General features: G+C 44.7%; 1 protein-coding gene across 6 annotated transcripts in view; it reads left to right on the forward strand.

Moving 5' to 3' along the window:
* The window catches only part of USP19 (ubiquitin specific peptidase 19), a 65521-nt gene extending 43736 nt beyond the window's left edge, over positions 1-21785 (forward strand). For 3 of the 6 annotated variants that reach the window (XM_083355941.1, XM_083355940.1, XM_083355942.1), the window contains 10 exons: positions 74-210; positions 364-501; positions 684-1078; positions 1949-2059; positions 3020-3236; positions 7869-8021; positions 10542-10705; positions 14262-14446; positions 17630-17844; positions 20650-21785. In XM_083355941.1, coding sequence (XP_083212067.1) covers positions 74-210; positions 364-501; positions 684-1078; positions 1949-2059; positions 3020-3236; positions 7869-8021; positions 10542-10705; positions 14262-14446; positions 17630-17844; positions 20650-20683 — 1749 coding nt within the window. In that variant the 3' untranslated portion in view covers positions 20684-21785. The remainder of the gene's footprint in view (positions 1-73; positions 211-363; positions 502-683; positions 1079-1948; positions 2060-3019; positions 3237-7868; positions 8022-10541; positions 10706-14261; positions 14447-17629; positions 17845-20649) is intronic. The other 3 variants (XM_083355943.1, XM_083355944.1, XM_083355945.1) reach the window with 2 other exon arrangements.

A 21785-nucleotide genomic window follows, 5' to 3' on the forward strand; every position in this document is an offset into this window, starting at 1 on the left:
CGGCGCCATCGTAGCTTCAAACAAGTTAACTGGGTGGTGACTTGAGGACCGCCTGCCTTTTGACTTAGCAAAGTGGGTGGTCTTTCCTCAGCGCCCTCAGGTGACCAGCATTCCCATCACCAAATGTGCTGCCTGTCAGAAAAAGCAGCAGTCAGATGAAGAGAAGTTGAAGCGCTGCACTCGGTGCTATCGGGTTGGCTATTGCAACGTGTGAGTTAAACCTCTTGCTTGCTCTCAAAGCCAGAGACTCCTTTTTTGGGGGGGGGAGGGGAGGGGGTGGGGTGGGGGAGGGGGACCGCCTGGGAATGGGAAGAGAGTGGGTTAGTTTTCCCGATGGGAGACTTGTTGTCTCTTCCTTTTCAGTGTGTGTCAGAGAACGCACTGGTCCAACCACAAGACCTTGTGCCGCCCTGAGAATATTGGCTTCCCCTTCCTTATCAGCATACCCGAGTCCCGCCTCACCTACGCGCGATTAGTTCAGCTTTTGGAAGGCTACGCAAGGTAAAACGTCTGGGTGCCAGCAAGTATTCTTGGCCATTGGCGCCCGTCTGGCTCATTTGTAGGCTTGGGCTAGACTGGGCTCGTTGCCTTCGCGGGAACAGCCGCTTTGAGAGAGGGAGGGAGGGAGGGGTGGGTGTTGTAAGACTGGAATTCTGATCGGCTGCTCTACCGCCCCTTCTCAGGTACTCTGTCAGTGTGTTCCAGCCACCTTTCCAGGTGGGTAGGATGCCCTCCGAGCAAGGCCTGCCTCTTCTGTCTTCAGAGAAGCAAGAGCCTGCTGTCAGGAGCAGCTGTGCTACCGTTGGGTCTGCTGCCGCCGCCGCCGTTGAAACCGGCGCCACGGAATCTGGGGATGGAGCGAGGGCCCCACACCTCTTGCAGGAGCCCCAGCCGTCTCTCTCCGCCCCCGAGCTACAGCCTGAATTAGGGGATGCCAGCACAGTCAGAAGCAAGGCCCCCGCGGGGAGAAACTCGGACCTAAGCTTAGATTCGGGCTACTCTGAGCCGCCTGCAGAGTCACAGCTTGAGAACAGTATGGAACGGGAGCTGCCATATGAAAGAGTCCCCAGGCCGGAAGGTGAGTAACCCAGATAATCTCTGCCACCTTTTGGTTGAAATGCGCATTTCAAGGGAATCCTGATGGTTTTTCAGCACATCTGGGATCCAGCTTTCTACCTTGGTATTCCTTCTTTAGGTAATCTCTGTGGAGGTAATAGGGGTAACAAGCGATCTGTGTGTCTCCTACGCTTAGCTCTTTCAAGGAGCCAAGTGTGAAAGCAGTATCGTCAGCTGTTTGTCTTATTTTTATTTTTATTTATTTTAATCCCATTTATATCCCGCCCTTCTCCGAAGACTCAGGGCGGCTTACAATTTAAGCACAAACCAATGTGCTTAGCAATAGCCTTCATTCTATGTATATGCCTGATTATTGGGGCTTTCGCCCCCCCCCCAAGCGGCATTATTACAAAGTCAGCTTATTGCCCCCAACAATCTGGGTCCTCATTTTCCCTACCTCGGAAGGATGGAAGGCTGAGTCAACCTTGAGCCTGGTGGGACTCGAACCTGCACTAATTGCAGGCAGCTGGTGTTACTTAAGGAGGCATTAGCCCACTGCTCCACCAAGGCTCTTGCCGCGTTTTCTTTGGTTCTCCTGTCTTCTTTTGAAGAACGACGTGGAGGGTTGGGATCAAGGAGAAGAGTTTGTTCCCTGTACGCGTGGCAGAGCTCAGGCGGAATGATGGGGGAATAATGATACTATGGCAGAGGCATTGAGTATTTTGTGTAGTTCCTCGTAGCTGAGGCACGCTGAACAGTGCTATCTTCTATTTTATCGACTTCTCAGGCTGCAAGGAGGGGATTTTAGTTTGGATCAAGGAAAAAGAAGCTGGCTAGCTGTGCTGTGTTGCTGACTTTCTCTCTCTCCCTCCCCCCTCTTTCCACCCTACAGCTGCCATTCTGGGTTATCAGCATCCATCTGAAGGGCTGAATTCTCAAGTTACTCAGTTTTACATCAATAAAATTGATGCAACCAGCAAGGAGCAGAAACTAGAGGATAAAGGTGAGAGTTTAGATTAAAAGAGCTCAATCTTCCCAAGACAATGACAACTTTAATGTTTGATTAGGACATTTCAGATAGAACCATGCAGATTCAGGCATAGATTATTATCAGCTAGATCTGGTCTCTTGAGCCAAGGGAAGCTGCCATTGAACCATTGGAAAAGAAGGAAGGAAGGAAGGAAGGAAGGAAGGAAGGAAGGAAGGAAGGAAGGAAGGAAGGAAGGAAGGAAGGATGCTCACTCACAGGACTTTATAGCTCCCATGCTAATGTTATGAACCTCTACAGCAAATATGTGGCATATATGATTAATGCAAGTAAGCATGTATGATTTGTTATTGTGAGATCATGCAATACAAAGTATTGAAAACTGCTGGAAATACCGCTCATGTATCTCCTTGCTCTCATCCTTCAGTATTGCTGTTCATCAACTCTTAACCTAAGTTTAGCAGATACTGGTATCCTAAATATTCTGACTGATAGAATGTTGAAATATCTGTCCAGTATCAGACATGTAATGTATACTCTTCAAGATTTCTCAAACCAGCACAAGTCTTAGGCAGGAAAGCACAATACCAAGGGCCAGAATTTCTTCTTCCTCCTCCTCTTCCCTCCGCTACCTGCCAGCTTTGGTTTTTGTTGTAAAGTTGCCGAAACAAACAGTGGATTTCGAAGCGTCCCTTTTGCTGCATTTTAGATATCTGTTTTGCTGTCCCCTCAGTGGCATAATTCCCATCCCATCCGCTATCCTGGAGAGCCAGCGTGTAGCCTAGCGGCATATTAAGGCTTGTAAGTTGCTCTTATTCACAGAGCCGTGTGAAAAATATGCCCAAAATGTGCCTTTCTCTGCTTTGTATGAGCAAGAAAAAAGGGAGCGACCTCTTGCATTCTTTCTTGGGTGCTTGTTTAGGCCCAGCGTAGAGGAATGAGGAACAGTGCCTCTTAACCTTTTCTGCCTTATAGGAGATACTCCCCTCGATCTGACCAGCGACTGTTCTTTGGCCCTGGTGTGGAAGAATAACGAAAGGACGAAGGAGTTTGTCTTGATCAAGTCTAAGGAGCTGGAGTGTGTCGAGGATCCAGGCTCTGCCAGTGAAGCAGCCAGGGCAGGACACTTCACCCTGGAACAGTGTCTCAATCTCTTCACCAAGCCAGAGGTGTTGGCCCCTGAGGAGGCCTGGTAAGGAGGAGATTTCTGGGGCTACTGTTTAAGGCTATCTCCAAAACGGATTGATAGTAAAGTAAATTAATCTAAATTCTGGTGTTTGAGGTTGTATCCTGTCCCCTCTGCTGTGGTTTTTTTTTACAGTTTTAATTAACCTTGATTAAAGCTCAGATTGACATCTAATTCCAAGGAAGCACTCTGCATCCTTGAATGTTGCTTAAACGAGAAAGTAGGACTTAGGGGACAAATGAAGCTTGTCTTAGATGGGGTTTTCCTCTCACCGAAAGAGCAGGTTTGCCCTTTGAAAATACTTCTTGATTCTCAGCTCTCTGGATGGCTCTGATGAGGAGCACGTGTTTCCTAGTTTCACAGGTATGCCAATGTGACCATTCCTATTTTGATTAGACTTAGCGATGGCTACAGACACCTTGGGTATAATGGAATAATAAGAGTTGGAAGGGACCTTGGAGGTCTTCTACTTCAACCCCCTGCTATCTCAGATCTCAACCACAGCAGTGAGTTGCATCTGAAAATTGAGTTTGGTGCAAAAGATGGTGTCTAGGCTGCTAACCGATAGAAGAAATATATGACGTGAAGCATAATTGAACGTGCTGATGCTGATGCTTAACATGTCGAATAACTTCGGGCAGCGTTTCTCAACTTTAGGAACATTAAGATGTGTGGACTTCAATTTCCAGACTTCCCCATCCAGCACGTGGGTGGAGAATTCTGGGAGTTGAAGTCCACACATCTGAAAAGAAGTTCCCAATGGTTGAGAAACATTGATTTAGGGCCTGCCTTTTTGAAGCCCCACCTCTCCACCGGTCAGTTTGCCCAGTTACTGAGGTCAGTAGGAGAGGCCCTTTTGATGGTCCCTGTGCTGCCAAAGCCTGAACTATTTAGACCTTCTCTTACATGGCTCTGAAATATGCTTCCCTTTTTGCCATGTAGTTTTATTGAAAGTTTTGAAAAGGAACATAAAAACTAGCATCAAGTTCCCTTCGTCCAGTGCGCTCACACAGGGAGGGTCTTCTCAGGGTACCGTCGGTAAAAGATTGCCAGCGGATAACACCCAGGGAGAGGGCCTTCTCTGTGGGTGCGCCTGCCCTCTGGAACCAGCTGCCCGTGGAGCTTAGGACTGCCCCCGACCTTCGTTCATTTCGCCGGGACCTGAAGACCTGGCTCTTTGAGCTCTCCGGCCCAGGCTGAGAATTTTTAACTGGGGTTTTTATTTTTTTTAGGGATGATTTAATCTTTTTTAATTGTTTTTAACTTTTGTATTGATTTGGTTTTAAATACCCTGTAAACCGCCCTGAGTCCTTCGGGAAAGGGCGGTATATAAATCCAATTAAATAAATAAATAAATAAATAAATAAATAAATAATGCTGACTAATACGAAGAAAGAAAAAAAAATCAAAGAAAAAGATATGAAAAAGTGGCCTTCTTTACAGTTGTTATCAGTACAATTTTAAATTTGCCCTTTCTCTAAAGTTACATTATGATTCTCTCCTCTCCATAATCTATCCTGTCTAATAATCAAAACCATAAATCATAAGTTCATTTTTTCTGTTTTGCACAAAAAGTCCATAAGGTGTTTCCACTCAGCAATAAACGTAGGTGTTGCCTTTTCTCTAATTGAAGAAGTCAGTTTGACCATCTCAGCAAGTTCCATCATCTTCAACGAGCATTCCTCCATTATGGATAATGCTGAATCTTTCCATCTTTGTGCCTACAGTAGTAGTCTTACTGTGCAGTTAACATATACAAAAACAAAGTTTCGTGACTTTGTCCCAACTGTTTGTCCATTAATCCCCAAAGAAAGACGACTGGTCTCAATTGTATATTAATGTTTAAAATCCTCTGAGTCAGTGTATGTGTTTGAATAAAAAATTGTAGTTTTACATATCCACCAATCTATAGCATGCACTTCCCATGTGGTATCCCGGGCCCCCACTCTCCAAGCAGTGTTCTTTAGGGAAATGGCAAAAACTAATCTCTTTTGTCAAGCATTTGGTTATCAGCTGAATTGTTTGGATGTTAAATGCATTAATTTTAATTTTGCCTTGACTTTCGAGTACTTTTTATGTTTTCCAATTTACATTTGTAATTGCTATAATTCTTCTTGAGTGTTGCATAAACAGAGAGGCAAGATATACTTGCTTTATATCACAGTATTTATAGGTCACCAGATTCATTTAACAAATCAGACATTTGGACAAAATTTTTTTGTTATATTTCCAAGTGTTTGACATGCTTTATGAGCATGTTAAACACTTTGAACTTATAAACATTTATATTTTTATAAATTTTTAAAACTCCCCTAGCCAGTTTATAAATGATAAAGAAATACATAATTAATGCAATAAAACCTAGCACGTTAATACTACATATTTAGCAAAATCTTGGCAGTGGAAGAACAGCTTAATATAGTAAAATCAGCTTAATCCCAAAAGATATTATTAACTCTATCCAGCTCAAGAGCAGATTGGGGAAAAGGATATTTAAAGTCTGACTTGAAATGAATAAAATCCAGAGTTAGATCTGTGTTGGGAAGGAGACCATCCCTTAAAAATAAGCTCTGTTCTGTACCTTCAGTGACACTCTGGGAGGTCAGAAGGTCTTGTGAAACCTGTTTGAGGGAAGCAGTGTGTCCCTTTGTTTCAGTGTGCATAATGCTTAAAAAGTTCAGCACTTTGAGTTGACTTGAAAGAAAGTCTGCCTTGAAAGACACTCAACGCTGTTGCCACCATCTGCACTTGCACAGAGAATTAACAGCTTGCTGCAGACCAAGGACCGGGGTGGGTGGGGCGGGGCGGGAGGGGGAGTTGCCTGGTGGAGGGACCCATCCAAAACCAGTAATATGCTTCCGTTCAGTTTCAGAGATTCCTTCTGCGTTACAATTTTTGTCCTGATTAATGTCAGGTGCAAACCGCCCAAACCACTCCAGGAATAGGACCGAGTAGATACTTTATTGCTGATCGCCCGTATTGCAAGGATCTCGCCAGATCGCCTGCCTTCCTTTGGAAACAGGCAGATGTAGACCTAAGGATTTGACCTCAGATGTTTCCTCCCCCCCGCACTGACTCCAAGCTGAAATGTCTCTCCATTTCATCTTAGAGGGACCTCCTCTCCTTCATCCCACCACAGTTAAATTTCTGTTTTCCTTCATCCAGTCCAAAATATTCTCAGGAGTCATGTTTCAGGGTTCCTAAGTATTAATGAGCGATCTGTCACCTGCATACCGAGGACACTTTAGCTCAAAACTCCAGGTGACATCCCTCAGCAATTTACATTGACAATAAGGAGCATAGAGGACAAAGGAGAACCTATGGCAGGGGTAGGCAACCTTGGCTCTTTTATGACTCATGGACTTGGCTGGCTCAGGAATTCTGGGAGTTGAAATCCATGAGTCATAAAGAGCCGAGGTTGCCTACCCCTGACCTATGGCATCTCCCCAGACCATGAGATGAAAACTAGCCTCTTTCTAGGTAACTAGCTGGCAAATAATCCAGGAGGGCTATCAGACCCCGTGCCTTCCACCCCCAGTCTAGCTTTCTGATGTTAATCTGCTTGATGCTAGCCAAAGTTGCCAAAAGGATTGACAGGCTTATGATCTGTCTCCCTCAGGCATTGCAGGAGAGCATTAACAAGATGGAAAGCTCTGCTAAATAGTGTAATTATTGGGATTGTCACTCAGACATACCCAGCTGTCAAGAATAAATTACCTAGACACATCATGTTCTTCACTAAATGATGGAACATGGACAACTTTTTTTCAATTTAAGTTCAGATTTTGTCTTCAGTTACTAAATTAGCCTCTTATACTTAATTATGCCTGTTGTGATCATCTTTTGAGTTTAGAAATTTTATTATTAGATTTATCGAGAGGGGGAGCATAACTTCTGCCAGCCTGAGAGAGAGGCACCAGGCTTTGTGTGACACATCAAGAACTGCACTGCAGGGCCCGCTTTGGTCTATGGCAAACATGTCAAACTCGTGACGTATCGGAACTTTTTCCCCAATGGGGTGGGCGCGGTTTCCTCGTGAGGTTTGATACCCCTGGTCTATGGGCTCAGAATTTTAAGGGATGAAATGGATGCATCTTAAGTATCTCTGAACCCCAGAATGCAAAAAAAAGGGAGGGGCCATGCCTTTGGCCCTTCCTCCTCTTGGGCTCCACAAAGGAGGGGGCCTTGCTGGGGTCCACAGGAGACTCACCCCCAACACACTTTTTGCGGTACTAGCATTAGCTTGACTTCACCACTTACAATATTTGCAAGATATATAAAATTTTAAAATGTAGAATTCACTATCAACGTTGCACATTCTTACAATTATAAGAGTTAAAAATGAACCAGTTACCAGAAAGCAACAGCAAGCCCTTTCAAATAGAACCCAAGAAACACTTTTTTTTTTTTTAGAAAACTCTAGTGCTAGACATGTTTCTTTTGAGGTGGGTGCTCCAAGGGCCATTTCTTTAGTGAGAATACCCAGGGCTTTTTTTCTCATAGAACGTTCAGAACGGAGTTCCGGCACCTTTTTTGGATGGAACCTTGTAGGGTAGGCAAGGCGGGTTGTATGACGTGTGAGGAGGAGGAGGTATCAAGGAACTTTCTTTATCTTTCTACTTGCCCCGTTTTCCACAGGTACTGCCCAAAGTGTAAGCAGCACCGTGAGGCATCCAAGCAGCTGATGTTGTGGCGCCTGCCCAACATCCTCATCATACAGCTCAAGCGCTTTTCCTTCCGCAGCTTCATTTGGAGAGATAAGATCAATGACATGGTGGATTTCCCAGTCAGGTGAGGTTACGGCAAGGTGTGTCGCTTTACTCATCTGTTTAACGTCATGGAGACCCAAGCAATTCTTCAGGTAGGACCTTTCTGAATAGGAAAGGATGGGTTATCCTCTTTGGGCTTTGTCATAAATTCAGGAACAACTCACCTAACACATAAAGAGATTGTCAGTCTTTTGGTGAACAATACCATTTTGAAGGGCGAGTAAATGTGGAAAGAGACTTAAAAGAGGATCTGCCCACCTCTGGGCCACAGAGACCCTTGCCTTTCTTCTGGAAGGCCATCTGAACAAGAGGAAAGAGAGAGCCATCTCTTCTCATCTTTCTTTGTATGGAGAAAGGCTCTGCTTCCTTCGTGAAGAGGGAGGAAATAAGAGAATGGAGGAAGGGTAGCAAAAAGGCAAGGTCTACCCATACTCTGCCTCTAGGTAACTGAGCCACAGGAGCCAAGGAAAATCTAATCTTTGGAGCTGAATTAAACTCTGCACTGTTGCTTTGATTCAGCTTGTGGACAGGATGGCAATGTCTATATCAAAGCTGCTGTAGGAATGAGGTGTGTGTGTGTATACACACACACACACACACACACACACACACACACACACACACATTTATATATATACTTTCACCATTTATTGGGTGAAAGAAGGCTCATTGGAAAAACAACTTCAGATAAACGTTCTTTGTTTCTATAGCAGCAATTTCTCTACAGTTTGAAATATCCTCACTTTGAAACAAATGAGCTGAGTTCATTTTTTTTCCCATCACTCCCATCCATTTGATTTTTCTCTCTCTCCAGGAATTAAATGGGGAGGTTTTGGAGCACATTTCATAAAGTGAATAACCTCAGAAGTAATCTTGCTCACTCCGTAGCTTGCCCTGTTTGAGCATGATTGTGGAGTACACAAAACAGTCAGAAAGTAAAAAAAAAAAAGCCATCTGAGTGTCTTTGTGCAATGCTGACATTCCTCTTTGGGCAGGACATATACACCCTACGCTGAATAAGGCCATTGGCCCTTCTAGTACTTTAGTCTCTACAGCAAGAGTGTTTAGTCCTTGCAAGAAAAGGGCAATCCCCAACTTTGCCTGATTTGTTGAGGTGGAATAAAACCTCTGCCTAGTTTTGGAAGGAGAGACGGTCAGGAGTCCTAAGGACAAAATAGGGTCTCTGCAACTGCAGGACATAATGGATCTATTTCGCTCTCAGAATTCCTCCAAACCATAACAAAGCAAAAATGGGACGAGCCCCACTTTGGGGGTACCCTGAGAATCACGGAAGGGATGTTGACAAAGTGAATGAGACCTCAATAGAGTGATGAAAATGGATTTTTTTTTTTAAAAAAAGTGCATACTTTGTTTAATAGATACATAAGTTATTTTATATTTTAGTTTTTTCAGTGTAATATAAGTTTTCAGGAGTCTTTGTAGAGTCAGCAGTATAGAAATACCGTATAGTGGTAAATGCATATTTATTGTTCTACATCTTTTTATCACTAGTTTTCTGATCTTTTTTTTAAAAAAAAGACATGCCAAGGACCCCAGTCTAACAGCCTGAATCAGATGCCTCTTGATTACGGGGATCTTAACTTTGGTGAATGGGATAGGATTCTTTCAATCTCTTTCATAAACAGTAATCAAAATCTGACTGAAATTCTAGAAGCGGAATCGGTCACTAAGTAGGTTGGGTTCTGCTTCCATCTTCTTTGGTCTGAGAACAAAAGCTTGGTGTGCATTTGGAATAGCACAAAAACTCACCACCTTCATCTTTTTTCTTAGAATTATTATGTGGATGGTTAATAATCTGATTAGAGACACATTTGGGGTCTGATGGGTTTGGTTGTTAAAGCTGAGGGGTTTTTTTCTTGAGTTTTTCCAAAAGCAGGGTTGTATTATTGTTGCTGTTGCTATCAAATGAAGATTTCCTTCCTTAAATCCATAACTGAAATGTTAAACGGCTCCTTTGCTCTCTTCCTTTTCTTCTATATAGACCCAAATTCTATAATTACTTCCACACAGTTCAGCTATGTGGATGATTATCAGACCATGCGTGATCACATGATTCTTCAAGAAAGAAAATACCTCTGTTGAGCTCAGATATTTGGGATAATTTTTTTTTAAAAAAAGTAGAGACAAATATGCCATTAACCATTGACAAGATAAGATTATTTCCTTCTGAATTCAAATCAGAATTTGGGTCCTGACCCATTTCAGATTGATTTTCTTCGAAGATGCCCACTCCTTAACAGGAGAGAGTAAGTTCAAAACAGAACTTTTCTTTTTTCAGTCCGGCACTCTCAAAATTCTTTTATATATGATCCAATGGCTGCCACTGAGAGTCCCTTTGCTGTATTCAGTCTTCTGTAATTGTATGGCTTGTATTGATCTGAGTTTAAATCCAGATAAAGAGACAATGAAGACTTTCTCAATAAAGAATGTCAGCTGGTAGGCTTCTAAGGAAAAAAAAAGATAGGAATAGAATTTAGGGACAAAGTATGCAGCTGTCTAACTTGCTCTATTCTATCCTCAGGAGCTTGGACCTGAGCAAGTTCTGCATTGGCCAGAAGGATGAGCAGCAGTTGCCCATGTATGATCTATATGCCGTGATCAATCACTACGGAGGCATAATTGGTGGGCACTACACAGCCTATGCCCGGCTGCCTAGTGACAAGAACAGCCAACGTAGTGATGTGGGTGAGTAGGCTTTAGGTCCACTGATCTTCAACAGGTGAGCCGGGGAGTCCATGTAGAAGAGGGATTTTCCATTTCCTGCTAGAGCAGGGATGTCAAATTCGCTACGTCACGTGACGTGTCACGACGTATCGTGACTTTTTTTTGCCATTGCCAGCAATGGGGTGGGCGGGGTTTCGCTAGGATGCATCCGGCCCACGGGCCGGCAGTTTGACACCCCTGTGCTAGAGGTTTCATGTAAACCTAGGATCAACGCCATGCGACTTTTTAAGATTGCACATCCAGTTGAAGGAGGAAAAAACACCCTCCTTTTCTTTTTCTCAGCCCTGAAATCTTTTTGTTGTTGTTGTTGTTCTACAAGAATTTTGCACAATGGATGCAAGTCATAGCAAATCTCACTCCCCTCAGATTGGACAGTGCAGATCTAGGTTTTAGTTCAGCCCTTCTTCCTCATCTAATGGATCTATCTGCAGAATTCAGTGAATTCAGTGAGATAACGCGCCATGTGTGAGTGGTGCGATTGGGATCATAAATCTTTGAGGCACCATTACTTGCTCTCAGCGTGCCCAGCGAAACGACCCCAGGCTTATTGGTTAATTCTATTCTGTTTCATATTATCAAGCAAACAGAAAGGTTAATAGATCAGGCAACCTTAGAGACTAATTTAGAATGGCCTCAGTTCCAATTGAAGAAGTTCTCTGGCATCCACTGGCAGCTCTTAGCTGTTTTCCAGAGGAGAAATATTGAATTTTCAGTATGCTCCTCTGGGAGTGTTCTCACTTTAAGAAAAAAAAACACCCTTCCTTGGCAGAGGATGGATGTGTGTATGTGTGTGTGTATGTGTGTATAATTGGATTCTGCCAATACCACATTATTCAGGGTTAGGCACGGCCAGAATTGGGAGGAATGCTTACTTGGGGTTAACCTACTGATAAAGTAGATCACAACCTACTACTTGATAAGATAGAAAAATGTGGGTTAGATAGCATCACCACCAGATGGATTCGTAGCTGGCTGACAGGCCGTACTCAGCGTGTGGTCCTCAATGGAACCGCATCTACATGGAAGGAAGTGTGTAGTGGGGTGCCCCAGGGCTCTGTTCTGGGCCCAGTGCTCTTCAACATCTTCATCAACGATTTGGACGAGGGGATAGATGGGGAACTCATCAAATTTGCAGACGACACCAAGCTGGACACCAACAGTCCAGAAGATAGGGCTAAGATACAGAAGGATCTAGACAGACTATCAAAAATGAAATTCTATGTAACAAAATGAAATTCAATGGTGAAAAAAGTAAGGTTCTATGTTTAGGCAAGAAAAACCAAATGCACGGGTATAGCATAGGTGATCACACCTTGCTCAAAAGTACTAACAGAGGGATCTCGGAGTCCTAGTGGACAATCACTTAAATATGAGCCAGCAGTGTGCTGCAGCTGCCAAAAAAGCCAACACAGTGCTAGGCTGCATTAACAGAGGAATAGAATCAAGATCACATGAAGTATTAATACCACTTTACAATGCCTTGGTAAGGCCACACTTGGAATACTGCATCCAGTTTTGGTCACCATGATGTAAAAAAGATGTTGAGACTCTGGAAAGAGTACAGAGAAGAGCAACAAAGATGATCAAGGGACTGGAGGCTAAAACATATAAGGAACGGTTGCTGGAACTGGGTATGTCTAGTTTAATGAAGAGAAGGACTAGGGGTGACATGATAGCAATGTTCCAATATCTCAGCGGCTGCCACAAAGAAGAGGGAGTCAAGCTATTCTCCCAAGTACCTGAAGGCAGGACAAGAAGCAACGGATGGAAACTAGTCAAGGAGAGAAGCAACCTAGAACTAAGGAGAAACTTCCTGCCAGTTAGAACAACTAACCAGTGGAACAACCTGCCTCCAGAGGTGGTGAATGCTCCAACACTGGAGGTTTTTAAGAAGAGGCTGGCCAGCCATTTGCCTGAAATGGTATAGGGTTTCCTGCCTGAGCAGGGGGTTGGACTAGATGACCTCCAAGGTCCCTTCCAACTTATTATTATTATTATATTATTATTATTATTATTATTATTATTATTATTATTATTATTATTATTATTATTATTATTATTATTATTATTATTATTCCATTTATATCCCGCCCTTCTCCGAAGACTCAGGGCGGCTTACAATTTAAGCACAAACCAATGTGCTTAGCAATAGCCTTCATTCTATGTATATGCCTGCTTATTAGGGCTTCCCCCCCCCAAGCGGCATTATTACAAAGTCAGCTTAATTGCTCCCAACAATCTGGGTCCTCATTTTACCTACCTCGGAAGGATGGAAGGCTGAGTCAACTTTGAGCCTGGTGGGACTCAAATCTGCACTAATTGCAGGCAGCTGGTATTACTTAAGGAGGCATTAGCCCACTGCTCCAACAACAACAACTTCTTCTTCTTCTTCTTCTTCTTCTTCTTCTTCTTCTTCTTCTTCTTCTTCTTCTTCTTCTTCTTCTTCTTCTTCTTCTTCTTCTTCTTCTTATTATTATTATTATTATTATTATTATTATTATTATTATTATTATTATTATTATTATTATTATTGCCTGGTACTGCCTTTGAAGCAGCACATTCAAAGATACCTTCCTCCATTATAGAAAGAAACACTGCTCTTCAGCGTTGTTTTGCCTGCTTCATTCACTTTAAAGGAGAAAGAAACTGCCCTCTGTCCTTGTTGAAACAAGCCTGGTATAGTTGAAGGACCACTTGAAGTAGCCAAGAACAGCCCAGCTCCAAATTAATAGGGAATTGGACAGTAATTGGCTGTTTTTTAATTCCTCTGCCCTCACAGGTCACATGCAATAAAAGTTCCTTCCATATTTGAGGATTAGGAAGATGGCTGGTAGAAAGCTGATTAATTATTGCACGTGTTTAGTAGGATATTGATACTGACGTTTTCCCCCCCCCAAAGAGGATTATTTGCTGGAAAAGGACTAAGCAGGACTATTGTTATTCCATATATAATTTACACAGAGCCTAGTTTCTGGTTACTTAGCCTCCTTGCTCTTAGAGAACTAGGATAAGAGTTCTAGCATCTTCTGGTCATCAGAGAAATGGCCAAAGTGGACCAAAGGAGGAATCGTCGAAAGGTTACAGTTGCTACTCCCTGAGTTGCTACTCTCTCTCCCTTTCTTCTGTTAGCAATGTCGTCCTCCTGATGCTTGGTTTATCGCAGTCAGAAAAGAGAGCAGAATTCAGCATCCTTAAATATTTCTCCCTGCACTGAATACATTTAAAGACGAGGATAGCATCTCCTTTTAACAGCGTCGTCGACCAACACTCATTCCTCCCAGCATGCCACCACTGCCATGAAAGCAGTGCTCATGACTGCAGTTCTGATAGCAAGGGGGGGAAAAAAACTATGGTATCAAAAGACGTACGGTGCAAGTTAAATTTGAGTATGTAAGTTAAAAGAGAGGGTGTAACTTTCAGAGATGTGAGATGGCAGGAGCAGAAGTGGGAGGGCTCTGAACCGGGCAGCCTGTGCTTTGAAAGACTCCGTCCTTATCCCTCTCCTCCCTTGGTTCAGGTTGGCGGCTCTTCGACGACAGCACCGTGACTACAGTGGATGAAAGCCAGGTCGTGACTCGATACGCTTACGTGCTCTTCTACCGCCGACGGAATTCTCCCGTCGATAGACCCCGGCGAGGACCCCCTCATCCCTCGGACTCTCGAGCTGACTTGGGCCCTTCCGCAGAAGCAGCAGCCAGTCAGGTGAGGAGTTCCGTCCGTCCGCCTTAGAAGACTAGACTGAACTAATATTTTTTTCCCCCATTGTTGACAATTGAGGAAATATCTGCTGGGCCAGGCTCGCAGCTGTGGCCGTGAGAGTGAGGAGTTGTGGGTGCTGTTTGTCCTCTGGTATATCAAGGTGAAATATTGGAGGAAAACAAGTATATAAGAGGCCGGGAAAAATACTGCAAAAATGAGAAACACTTGCAAGTATGTGTCTGTGTGTGGGGTGGGGGTGGGGGAGGGACGGGAAGGAGATGCTTCCTTCTCAGTCAAGCCGGAAGGCATCCATGGGCTCAAAACCGCAGAGTTGAGTTTAGAGGGGCTGGGGCAAAAGATATTTTCTCTGTAGAATACGTATTTCAAGAGGTCGTAGTAAATTGCTGGGGACCGTGCAGCGCAACAGAACTCAAGCAGCCCGAGGGGTCTCTTCAGTCTCTTGCAGCCCAATTCGCCTCATAGGGTTGTGGTGGTGGGGAAAATAGAGGAGGAATGAATGCTGTGTTAAGTACCGTGTTTCCCCAAAAATAAATCTCGCCCTGGGGAAAAAAAAAGACCTACCCTGATTTTGGGGGGTGGGCCTAATATAAGCCCTATTCCAAAAATAAGCCCTAATTAAGACCCCGCCCACTCCGTCCCACCTGGCTGCCACAATGGGGCAGTAAGCCATGCAGCACATCCTGCCGCTGCCGCCACAACAACGCAAGGCAGGTGGGGGAGGGGGTGGAGCTGCCCCACGCGCCCCGCACCTGCTTCCTTCAGCCCCTCCCCCCAAGCCAGGCCATTCCTTCCTCCCTTTCACCCCCCTCCCAAGCCGGACTGCCATGCTACCCTATGGAGGATAGGTGGGGTAGGCCTGCTCCCTCCTCCGCCGTTTCGGAGCCAGGGGGGAATGACGGCGAAAGGCTCCGCTGCCGCTGTTCGCCGCTGGAGGGGCTTTCTTCACGCTCCACCCCACAGATCACTTGTCCGGGGGCAGTTGCTGCTTCCTTCCTTCTCCTCCGCCAATTCCTGTGGCTTGCGCCATGACCAGGTAGCGCAAGCCTCCCCTGCCGCCTCCCTCCGCCAGCCCTCCATTGCCACTACTGGAGAGAACGGGAAGCGGAGCGGCTCTGTGCAGCGATGCAGAGCAGAGAAGAGCACTTGCTTGCCGCCCTGCATCGCCCCGCGTCTGCCTTCTCCGTTCTCGAAATGGCAACCCCGTTTCCTGCCGCTTCTCCTCCCAAAAGCAAAAAAAAAAAAAAAAAAAAAAAAATGTCAACACTAACCTGCTTTCCAGCTCTGGCGTGTTTCTCTCCTGCCGAAAACGGAGTTCGTGGCACTAAAAAAAAGTTCAGTCAGATCTTTCAACTTCTCGTGAGACCGGGTCTTACTTTTGGGGAAACATGGTATATATCATCTTGAATTATTTGTAATAATGATGATAAAGGCAGGATATAAATAAGTAAATAAGTTTCTTATGCACCCAGTTCTGTAGTTAGATGCCTCTCCCTTCTTATTCTCCCTTCTTCCCATCCACTAACCTGGTGGGACTGGGCTTCTCTGAAATGTTGTCTATAGATAGAAATGAGGACGGTTACATACAGGGTTTTTTTCTGTGGTTCCATATATGCCCTAGGACTCTGCTGCCATGGTGCTAGAGTGGTATCCAACTTGGGTGGCTTCCTAGGTGAAAGGTTAAGCTGGGCTTCGTCCAAGGGTATGAAAGACAGGCTGCGTTATCCTTGCCCTTTCTGAACCTCCCACAGTTTGCTGCTCCTTTTGAGCTTGGCGTCTGCCAGGGCTTCCGGAAACCATATTTATTTATTTTATTTATTTATTAATTAATGGGACTTATATCCCGCCCTATCTCCCGAAGGACTCAGGGTGGCTAACAACAATAACATATAATAAGTACAGAAATTAAGATAAAATTAAAGTCCTCTGTGCAATAAATTAAAATTAAAAATTAAAAATAAATTAAAAATTGTAAACGTAATTAAAATGCCTGTCAGTCCAGGTCAGCCAGGTGGAAAAGGACTGTTTTGAGGCCGCGGCGAAAGGACCGGAGATCTTGGGCCATCCGAAGCTCAGGGGGGAGCTGGGTCCACAGGGCTGGCGCTCCCACAGAGAAGGCCCTACCCCTGGGATTCGCCAGCCGACATTGTCTAGCCGACGGTACCCTGAGGAGGCCTTCTCTGTGTGAGCGTACTGGGCGATGGGAAGAGAAATAGGCCCAGAAAGACCTATTCAGAGGGTCTTTATGCTTAAGCCATGGTTTCTTTTATGCCTACGGTCACTCACCTTGTGGCACCTTACGTCAGCTCCAGCATTTCCTTCCCAGAACAAGCTTTAAATCTGGAGAACTCAGGAAGAAGCACCGCCTGTCCACAGAACCCAGGGGACTAAATGGGGGAAACGCTACGGATGCTTTGGTTTTAAAATATCGGTAGAAAATCAATGTGATTGGCAGACTGCCCTGAATGGATCATCCTGCACCTGAAAACATGGTCTATGGCGGATTACCCTGTGGCTAACGTCTCCTGTTCATCTGTTTAATTAAAAAAGAAAAGGGAATGACTACAGTGACTTATCATCTCAGACTGGTCCTTATGATTTCTCACTTACCAAAGTTGCACTGTGGATTAGGCTTCTCATCCTTTAAAATTCTCACCTGCACCCACTCGGATGTTACTGATTTGTCACGCTCTCGCCAGCAAAAGCTTATCTTTGACTAGCTGTTCTCACTCAGTGTGACTGGTTGGTCAACTGAATGTCCTTCGTTTGTACAAGGAAGCACAAACAGTGATTACGTGGTGCCTGTGTTTACTGAATGGAATAAGTTGGCAGACTGGGCAGGTTTCCACCAAGCCAGCCAGCCAGCATGGATGCCTAACTCTGATAGGTTTTTTCCTCCATTGTCATGTGTCTTGTGCTATTCACTCTTTTCCCTAGGAGTCCTTGTATCTGAACATGGCCCGCTATTAGAATTGTAATCAGGCAGGGGAAATACATAGGCTGTCTCAGAAAACTGGCAGTGTGAAGGGCAGGCTCTGTGGGATAGCCACATGCAAGTGAGATGGGCAGCTGTCTAAATTAGATAAAAGAGTCAGGGCAAAGCATGGGTGATTGAGGGGTTTGCTATTATGTTCTCCTCAAGTGCTGACGCAGGTTTCCACATCGCAGGCTTCTCTGCTCTGGCAGGAACTGGAGGCTGAAGAGGATGCTGCCAGAAGGCTGATGAGGAACCCTTGGAGGTCTTGCAGCCAAAGGACAAGAAAACTCAGCCCAGAGTGTCCTGATGAAGGCCATGTCCGATACTTTGTCCTGGGCACCATGGCGGCCATTGTGGCACTCTTCCTCAATGTCTTCTACCCGCTCATCTATCAGACTCGCTGGAGGTAGCGGCAGTAGCAAGGCAGCTGGAGGGCGGCAGCCAGCTTACTGCAGTGTTGTCCTCTATGGCATCTTCGTGGCAAAGTGGCTAGGATGCCAAGTAGCCCAAGATGAAGAAGCCCTAATGTCAGTCCTGTGGTGAAGGTGCCAGGCCCAATGCCCTCTCCCTCCAGATTGATTGATGACACGGATTTACAGTCACAGGAAGTTTTCATTTCAGCAATTAGATAGTTGGTATTTCTCTGGAATAATTCTTCCCTCGATAGCTCTTGAAAACTATGTCAGCTGAACCAAGGGCTAAGCCAAATGACTGTAGTTCAGTGGAGTCTGCAGATCCATAAATATTTGCTCCAGACTGATGTGACAGTAAGATTGACCTGACTGCCATCTGCCCTGATAGAATTCCCCTAATTTGGCTGACACCAACCTCCCCTGAGACAGTTATTGCAGGATTGACAATTTCCTCGGCTGGCCATTGGCCCCTTGTTTGAAGGAAGTCAAAGATATTTTTAACTTTTTCCTTTACTGGGGGAGGGAGGGTGCATTGCTGACTTTTCTAAACATTTGGTGGGTTAGATTTCTTTACCTATGATATAAACAGAGAGTTCAGTCTCCCCTGTTTTTTTTTTTTAAAAAGCATATTAGATATTTATCTAGCTATGCAAACTGTATTTGGATATGAGTGTAAAGGAACACTGTTTTCTCCTCCTCCTCCTTCATTATCTTGCATTTTGCTTCTGTACATACTTTTGTGGATGCTTGCGTGCCTATTTCTATGCATGCATAAAGTAGAAGTGAAAGTAAGGAGTTACTGTCGCTTGTATTTTAGTCTGGCCCTGCAGTCTGAGATATAAAATGTCTCTTGTGCCTTCAGACTACCGGCTCAATTAGCTTTGATCTGGGTCCTTGGCTTTAGCCAAGACTCATCAGAGTTGAGAACTCATAAATCTAGAACGAGTATAATTCTTCGTTTCATCCTTTTATTTTTGTTATTATTCACATGCAGTCTAATTCCTAACATCATCTTCACATATTCTTCCTAGCGGTAGTTTCAGAGAACCTTGCAGATTCTTTGGGGAAGGAGGAAAGATTTCAGGTTAACTGTTCCTGATGACCAGTATATTCTCGCTGTGTCCCAAGGAATGAGCAGTAACTAACTATAGCGGTGCCAACATGCAGGAACTGGCCAGTACATGGATCTGGTGGGAACCTTTCCATTTTGGTTAAGGGAAGCCCCGCAGGGCCTAAATTGTCCTCCACTGGCTTGGTGAATGAAAAGTTAGCATTGTGCAGAGGAAAAACTTTCGCTGTATTTATTTATTGTATTTAATAAAAATCAAGGTATTCTAAACTCACGGTTGATTCTCTTTCTTTCACTGTCCGCTGCTTTTCCATTCAGCGGCCACTTTTTTCTAAAAGCAACAGATTTCTCCCAGCCCCTTTGGTCCCAGGCGTCTTTTTGTACTGACCTCTAAAGTGCTGGTGCCGGTGAAAAAAAATAAGCTGTGCTCCCTGCAGCAAAGGAAAAGCGGTAGAAATAATAAGGTCCGAGAGCCGGGAGAGAACTTTGTGCGCTCTCTGATCCTGTGGCAGCTCAGAATTTGTTTTGTGCTGCTGTGAAAATGCAGTGAGGATTTAAAACGAGGATGGGCGTCTGCAGCAAAGACTAATTTCTACTGCTGGGTGGTGCTTTAGTTTTGAAAGCAGAAAAGTGGGGTTCTTTTTCTGTGCTTCTAAAAAAAAAAGAGTTGCAGCTGCCTTAAGGAGTTAATAGGTTTTGTAAAGCTATGAATTTAATGGCAAAATTATTCTCCGTATGGGGTTGCATTTGCTCCCCCAAGGTCTCCAAAGCGTCTTTTTTGCTATCAAATCAATAGCATTGCACACCTTATTAATTACATGCAGGTTATGTCTCAGAAAGCAGATGGGGAGGCATTTGGGGGGCAGAATCCCTAAGAAGAATGAGCTGTCCATCCTGACCTAGATGAGCAGGAAAGCGAGAAATTAGAGAGGAGAAGGAGAGCAAAATATGTGGGCACTCCCCACGTATTCAAGTAGTTTACAAGTTGCTCCTGCCCACATAATGGAATGTGACTGTTGACCCCAAGATGGTTCTCTTGATTTAACTTAAAACAACCAGGTTTGGTTTGCTTTTTCGATTTAAGAACTACAAAAATGCTTTTAAATTGTGTAGGTGGAAAAAAAATGTAAAGCTGAATGGTTTATTGGATTTTACAGTCAGTAGTTCTAGCTATTTGCTCTTCTCTGCTAGTAGTAGAATATCTTCAGCATAAGAGCTAATTTGTATAATTCATTCAGATTGCCTCAGTCAGTTTTTTTTTTTGGCTGCAGAGTTAAGTTACTCTGGCATAGAGTTTTCCAAATTGTATAGAGTAGAAGAGGCAACGCTAGATTAATAAGTGATTACGCAGGAGTAGTTACACAGAACGGACCTATTGGTAAGGCTGTGGGTGTGTCTGTGTGCGTATGGATATATAATACAAGCTGAAATGAAGCTATGTTTCACAGACAAATTTCACAGGCTTCTAAATAACAGTCCAGTCCTTTTTCTGCAACATCACACATCTTTCAGGACTATAATTATTTCTACCACATTCTGTTTTAATAAAAGCCTAACTTAAGTTTGATACATAAATATGTACTTTGTGGCTTTTGATCGTTTTAGGTTCTAATGGAACAAAATGTTTCTGCTTGATTCCCTCTGTGGGAAGAGGGGGAAGAAAACAAATAGCTTTTGTGGATCCTCCGCGATTTTATCGTTTCTGTCTAATCCTTTGTTCTGTTTGCAGGGCATTAGCTCTCCCTCCTTTGGATCCAGCCTGACAACTGATGTTGCTCCTGCCCTGGCACCAGAAGGGGTTGCAGAGCACCCCGCACCATCCTACAGCAACATGGAGGAAATTGACTAAAAGCATGGTGCGCTGGAGGAGGGCAGTGTACATACGAAGGCTTGGTTTCGTGGCTTCCCCCACACCACTCCTGGCGCACCCCTGCAGTGGGGGGGAGGAGGAGGAGGAGCTGCTGTGACCTTTTTTTTTTTTTTTTTTTTTAGCACACAAGCACTTTCTGCTCCACCCCTGCCTCCTCCTCCTCCTCCTCCTCCTCCTCCTCCTCCTGCCAGATGGAAAGTTTCTTTTTGTGTCCCCTGCCCGAGGAGGCTGCTCTGTGCTGGCATGCAGGGGGGGAAATTTTGTGAGCCCCAGTGCAATCCCTGAAGCTCCTGTCCGCCCCCCCCCCCTTGCCCACCCCTTTCCCCTCCAAGCTCTGGTTAGGTTCATCCTGCACAGAGAGGCAGCAGATGCGCTTCCAGGTGCCCAGCCTGCCCCGCTGTAAGCCAAGGGGGAAGGGGCCATTGGTCTCTGCCCCTGAGAGGCCTTCTCCCACGTTGCCATACCACGGTGCCTGCTTCACAAACTTCCTCTCTGCCTGTTCCTCTGCTCTCCCAGATCTCCCCTTCTGAGCCTGAGCTCAGGACGCCATCTTGGCCACAGAATCAGCCTGTGGGAGAGAAGCAGAGCTCCCTCTTTCTCCCGGTCCCTTCACCAGCATTGTGTAATCTGTCAGGGAGAAGGGGGCTGGTGGTTGGCACCTGCTATTCCCCTCTCATCCTTTACAAAAGCTCTGGAGCCCCCGGCTAACCTTCCACCATTTATTTTGGCTATCTTCAGTAATTTTGGGTTGTTGTTTTTTTTGTTGTTGTTGTTTTTTAATCCCTCGCGGCTCCCTTGGGTTGGAAAGCCACTGCCAGCACTATCGCTATTTAAATATTTGGCTCCTTCTCCCTTTCACCCACCCTCAGAATTTGCTGTAACCAAATGAGGCTGTCTGGGGCCTGTTCCTAGGAAACCTTTGTCTTGCTCTCCGTTTGTATAAAGTTGGTGTTTGTCTTGGGTCCTGAGTCATTAAATTCTACTTAATGATGCTT

The sequence above is a fragment of the Vipera ursinii genome (genome assembly GCF_947247035.1).
Source record: "Vipera ursinii genome assembly, chromosome: 2".
Taxonomy (NCBI): domain Eukaryota; kingdom Metazoa; phylum Chordata; class Lepidosauria; order Squamata; family Viperidae; genus Vipera; species Vipera ursinii.